At 46.5% G+C, this 6,249-nt stretch overlaps 1 protein-coding gene across 1 annotated transcript in view; it reads right to left on the bottom strand.

Moving 5' to 3' along the window:
• Window positions 1-296: 296 nt before the first annotated feature.
• Window positions 297-6,249, bottom strand: part of PRDM16 (PR domain containing 16) — a gene marked incomplete at its 5' end in the record, with an annotated part of 13,673 nt that continues 7,720 nt past the window's right edge. Inside the window, 4 exons of the mRNA XM_009076258.1 lie at window positions 297-475; window positions 942-1,111; window positions 4,668-4,745; window positions 5,490-5,659. Coding sequence (XP_009074506.1) covers window positions 297-475; window positions 942-1,111; window positions 4,668-4,745; window positions 5,490-5,659 — 597 coding nt within the window. The remainder of the gene's footprint in view (window positions 476-941; window positions 1,112-4,667; window positions 4,746-5,489; window positions 5,660-6,249) is intronic.

The raw sequence follows: 6,249 nt of genomic DNA, 5'->3' as shown, positions 1-6,249 counted from the left end.
ATATATATATAAATTAAACTGCAGGGAAAAGGCATTAAAAATCAACCTTCACAGTATCTTAAGAGACAAAAGTATGGCAAGAATACACCAACCCCAAGGCTTTTCAGACCTGAATTTGTCTAGTTTGGATTTAAATGATGCTTTTCCGTCTAACATATGACATCTGTGGGACAAGCAGTTTTCCTCCTTTCCTCTATTCCAACAATCTCCCTTTGAGCAACCAGGAGGAGGAAGCCTAAATTCCCTCCCACTTCTACTTGTGCCTGTTCTGCCACCAGATAATTCCATTTTCGTGTCTACCTTTTATCTGCTAAAGTTGACGCTTGATTCATCTCACTATTTGCAATAAAATTTCTGATTTCTGAGAAATATGAATCCTCTTTTTCATCTAAAAGTGCATGGTTGTCTGATTCCGAGTTGGGGGAAGAGGCACTGGTCCCAAGGTGGTTTGTGATGACTCCGGAGTGCTGGCTCACTGCAGGAGAGACAGAACAGGAGACACCATCAGGTGTTGTCAAGGCCATTATTAATGGGAAACTAAAGGAGGAACATTATCAACACTCCTCTCACCACGTATTAATGATTTAACATTTCAGATGAAGCTCCCGGAGCAAAGGTCCCAAAGGAAGCTCATGTTTTCCAGAAATACAGGTGATATTTAGCCTTTATGGATGTTACATACAATTCAAGAACTTCTATCCATTGCAGAGCTGTTTGCTGTAACATTTCCATCATGTTTTTTTACCTAGGCTGGGAAATCACTTCCTTGACTTAACTTCTTCCTTTAGTTTTTACCTTAAAGCAAAATCTATTCATCTTCTTGAACTTCACACAGCCCTAAGAAACAGCACATCCCAGAAAGGCTTCCCAGGGGCCAAAGAGACCAGTGATGGTGTCTTCTCCCTCCAGTGCCCCAAGAGATCCACACAGTCCTTTCCTACCTGGCACGTTCTCGTGCTCGTGTTTCTTCAGGTGCCTGTCCAGGTTGGTTTGCTGCCCGAAGCATCTGTTGCACAGGTGACACTTGAATGGCTTCTCCTTGTTATGGATGTTCCGAACGTGTCGCTGGAGGTTGGAGGAAATGCTGAACGACCTGTCACAGTATTTACACCTGAAACAGAGAAGGAAATGTCAAAGAGTGAAACGTGAGAGGGGGAAAAAAAAAAAGAAAAATCTGACTATCAGAGAAATGTTGGTCCATAAATCTTTACCCAGCTGAGGACTTGGGAAGCACAAGGCATTAATCATTCCAGACAAATCTGATATTATTGTTACTCAAGGAACACCAAGGAAGGATTAGGATTAATTAGGGAGCAAGTTGTCCAAACAAATAGGAATTTTAAACCAAGTAATTACTTTTCCACACATGAATGCAAAAATGAGAAAGGAGAATTTATTCCTTCCACCTCTCTCCTGTTGTGGGGAATGAGGTGGGGTATGACCCTGGAGGGAGGGCGAGGAAGAGAGAAGAAGAGAGAAGGTGAAAGGTGTAAAGTAGTGATGAACTGGCAGATCCCTGCAGGGCAGTGAGCTGGACACAAAGTTCCAGCTTCAGTTGGGAGTTTCCCTGTGATGCTGGAGACACAGGACACACAGCATGTCCTTGGAGGCAATTGTGGTCACACTTAGAGCACAACAACTCCCAAAAAATACACCACACTTTCCAAACAGGATACGATTTGCTCCTGTTAGTGAATCTCTGGTCCATGAGAAAAAACTGGGAGGTGAGGAGCCAAGGGTAGGGAAGGTGCTGAGTGAGGCTCCCTGTGTGAGCTGCATCTCGCAGGATCGTGGCAGATGCGCTGGGTTTGCTCAGGGTCCTCAGCCTCCTCTGGGGCTCGGATTGCTCCAAACAAACAGGGAATGGATGCTCAGGGATTGGCAGGAGCTCCAGCCCAGGCGCAGGGATGGACTGCAGAGGGCAGCTCCGAGCTGCGCTGCCAATTCGGGGCTAAAACCGCCGAAAAACCTCATCCCTCCCTCCTCAGATCTCCCTTTAAATGTGTCCCTTGCACCGCAGCAAAGCTGCTGCCCCTGGGGCTCGAGCAGAATCCCTTCCCTGCTGCAGACTCCACAAATCCAGGACACTCGGGGGACAGAATTAACACTGCTCCCACTTTGTATTTGTAATTCCAGAACAAATCCACTCAGTTCAGCAGTTCTCCATCCTCCCCAGAGCAACACCTGCCCCACTGAGCAGAGCTCGTCCTGGATAAGAATTCTAGAATTCCAGAATTGGGTTGGAAGGACCTTAAAGATTATCCAGTCCCACCACTGTCACGGGCAGAATTTTGTTTGAGCTCTCAAAATAAATGGACATTATTTTTGGGAATAGCAAGGATGCATTTATGAAACTCTTGCCCAGTGGTTAGGGATTCCATGTCCATCTTCAAACTTCCTCCTGCTACATCACTAAAAAGAATAGACATTTCAGATAACAAACCTTTGTTAGGGTTAACCGAGGAGGAAAACAAAACCTCTTTTTAAACGACAATTTTATCAGAATTCTAAAGCTTTTCTTTTTCATTCTTCAAAAATAAATAAAATCAAATCACTCCCAAAACCAAAACATTTGAAAATCAGCAAGAACAAGCACAGTTCCACCCTGAAAAAAAGAGTGCTTTTTACCACTGGGTTTGGAATGCTCTCAAATTCTAGATTTAGTGCAGAAAAGACGAGTGAAACCTGTTGAATTTCACTGCAGGACACATGGTCTGAGAGTCTGTTCAAATCAACTGATGTTTAGCTAGAGCATTACCAGGTATTTCTCACTCTTCACAATCCATGTAGCACTTTCCCTTTATAAAAACTATTTGCCTCCTAATTGCTCATGTGCTATTAGTTCCAACCTTATGCATAACTAAATAGACCCCAAGGAGGTTTAAGTGACTTGGTAAAAACTCTGATCTTGGTAAAAACTCTTGGTAAAATCCCTTATCAGTGACAATCAGGAATCTAAAGCAAAGCACCTTATTTTCTGGCCTGTTTCTTGATGTCCATGTGGATATTTGAACAGTTTACATTGGCTCTAAAGACATTTCAGTTGATATTTGGATGAATATATAACACTGAGAGAGTCAAAAGGAAAACCATTCAAACAATGAAGAGCAGAGTTCAAAGGGAGAACCAGTAAACACTGAGGACTCAGCAGCTCCGTTCACCTGCATGAAGCCAGCACATAAAAAACAAGGTTTCAAGCCAGTTCTGGCTGCCAGAGTTGGAAACCTCAGTTCTCTGAGAGCAAAAGCAAATCAGTGGTAATTAAAGCTCCTCTGAGCACAGCTCTGACGCTTCAAAGTGCTGCTAGAGCACAGCACTGCCCAGGACCAAACCTCCCAAACCACACAGCCCCTTTGCTGGGAGAAGACCAGATCAAATAAATCTCTATTTTCCTAACCTTTGTTAGGTTGCAAGTCTCCTTTTTTGGAAGAAAACTGAACCAAGACTCCAAAGAATCAGGATGGAGCACTTGGGACAGACAGGGAACACACAGTGTCTGTTCAGGCAGATCAAGTAGTGCAACCCAAAACATCTCTGTGGGGAATGGGTCCAAAATATCTGTCTGATTTGCAGGAAGGGGGAATACTTTTAATTTACCTAATGTCTCTGCTCAGAATTCTGTATGGAAAAGAGATGTGAGTGTGTACTAGGACTGCAGTGTGGGAGAGTCACTCCTCGTGTTAAACTGAGCATGGAACTGTGATGGGTTTGCCCACGTGGCCTTTTGCTGCTCATTAGTTTGTGTTTCTCTTTATGTGATAACTTCTACACTCCCCTGTGCACTCACAGCTGTGTGTGGAAATGCTGTACATCAACCACCCAGAGTGAAACTGAATTGTTAGTGTTGTCTGACAATGTGCAAAACACTCACACCATACAAAACACAATGCCTGGTTTGCAGTGAGCTCTCATTCCTTCAGGTTTGCTCATATATGGATTTCATTCTAACAGGAAAGTTTGGTTTTGCTGAAGCTTTCTGAAGCTGCCTTCAAAGGACAAACACTCAGGCACAGAGTGGATTGTTGGGGTGTCCTGTGATTGGAGTTGGATTGATGATCCTTGTGGGTCCCTTCCAGCTCAGGAGATTCTGTGATTCTATGAACTAGCAGAAAGTAGTTCAGTTTTCTCCCTTAAATCCCCACTGAACGTGTGAGGTTGTGAGTGAATTTCACCCTCTCATCTCTCCTTTTAAACTTTTTAAGGTCAGAAACTTTGATTTTAAAGTGGGTAATTCTACAAGGTTTTTCTTCTCCTTTGTGTTTTTGATCCATTCCTCCAAGCACCTCTGATATGCATTAGGAAAAGCAAAAAAGAAACAACCCTAACTAGACCCAGCAGTGAAGGTCCTGGCAAGGCCTTCAAACCAGCCTGAATTTCAGAGCCATTCAGCACCTTCAGCTGTCCTTGAGATGAATGGTTACCCTGAGTGTGAAACAACACTGCAAACCAGAGCGGCATTTGCCAGCATACATCTAAATATAAGCTAAGTGTCTATCTTCAAGCTGCCAAGCCTGATTATTTTTGGCTGGCACACATAATATACAACCCTATGAATCACTCTATGTCATGCTAGAGGCCTGTGGTATTCTGCTGGCACAGCTTGAGAGAGAGGGGAGAGACTAACGGAGTGGTGAGTGAGGAGAGCTCGGGAGAGGGGACAGGCTCACCTGTAAGGCTGCTCCCCAGTGTGTGTCCGCAGATGCCGCGTCAGGTTTGCTGAGCGTGGGAAGATCTTACCACAGTACCTAGAGAGAGAAACCCAGAGGAACCATCAGCACAGCTCAGACCACGGATGTCACAGCACATCACTTACACCATTCACCTCACCCCGACATCTGCAATTCCCTCAACTCACTCACAGCTCCCTCCCTGTACTGAGGGTTGAGATGTGGAGGTCAAAACTCACCTCTGAATAACAGAGTACCCACTTTCTGCACCCAAAAAACCACAGTAGGAGCCACCACAAGAACCTCAAGCAGTTGCAGGTTAAACTGATAAGCAGACAGAGGTTTGTTACTCAGTACCAGAGCTCTGCTCCAAAATGAGTGCTCAGAGCTGCAATGGGTACAAAAGGACTGTGCTAGAAAAAGCTGTTTGCTCTATGCCATCTCTTAAAATTCCATCATTTTCCATGGCTGAGCCTGGATCCAGCTGAGGCTGCGCTGGCACTGGGAGCTGCCGCACGCAAGAGACTTGGCTTGGAGCGTTGGGTTTGCTTGAGAATCTCCAGATCTGCTCTCAAGGTTATTAAAAATTACAAAGCAAACAGAAGACGCTGATTTTCTACCAGACAAAACAAGCTATTTCAGAGGGAATTAGTCATCCTGATGCTCTGGTCTAATTCTGCTGCTCCTCGTTTCCCCTCCCACCCCCACGGGGATGTCTGTGTGGAGCTGCTCTGGTCTCTGCTGGTGCCCAGTGCAGCTCCCCAGCTGGGGTGGCCTCCCCCAGGGTCCCTGCACAGCCTGGGTGGGTCTGTCCCAGCTCACCTGCAGGTGTAGCGCTCCTTGCCCTTGCGCAGGATGGGGTCGGATAACGTGGGCGGTGGCGATCGGAAGTTGAAGGGATGGTGTGGAAGGGGCTGCAGGGATGTACCAGTGTCTGCCTTCATGGCTGCAAAGCTCTCCAGTTTCTCCGTCATGGTTTCGATGGCTGACATCTGCGGGACAAGGAGAGACCTCCTGTCAGAACACTCCATGGGAAGAGCAGGATCTGACGCGGGAACCACGTCCTCAGCGCTCGTAGGTTGGTCAGAGCCTGGTGCTGTGCTTGCTCTCACTCTAGGAAATTCTCTGCACTGATCCCAGCCATGAAAAACAGGTTGCCCAGAGAAGCTGTGGACGCTTCAGATTGAAATCATCTCAGAATGCAGCTGGATTCCCTTTTGGCAGGGCAGACACTGACACAAGACACTGTGGTCTCTGTTGGAGGTAGAACTCATCACCCAAACCCTCCTCTCAGGCTCAAATCAACGTCTTGGGAAGCAGGGAGGTCTGATGGTTCCTACAGCATCCTCTGCCCTCACAGGGGCTCAGAGGGACAGGGAAGAGAGTGGTGGACATGACTCCAGGGCAGTGGGGACAGAGGTTTTGGGCAGGAGGCAGAAGAATCCTGGTCACACTGGAGTGGGAGGATGTTCAATGGGTGCTCAGGGAGCTGGGAGAGGAGAGGCTGAGGCTGGACAGGTGAAGAGGGAGCAGCTGGGGAAGAGGAGGAGTTAGGATGGAGTGAGTCCACAGAGAGTTTGCC

This window comes from Acanthisitta chloris, unplaced genomic scaffold, assembly GCF_000695815.1.
Source record: "Acanthisitta chloris isolate BGI_N310 unplaced genomic scaffold, ASM69581v1 scaffold21446, whole genome shotgun sequence".
NCBI classification, from domain to species: Eukaryota; Metazoa; Chordata; class Aves; order Passeriformes; family Acanthisittidae; genus Acanthisitta; species Acanthisitta chloris.
This window is presented reverse-complemented; position numbering and strand designations above follow the sequence as displayed.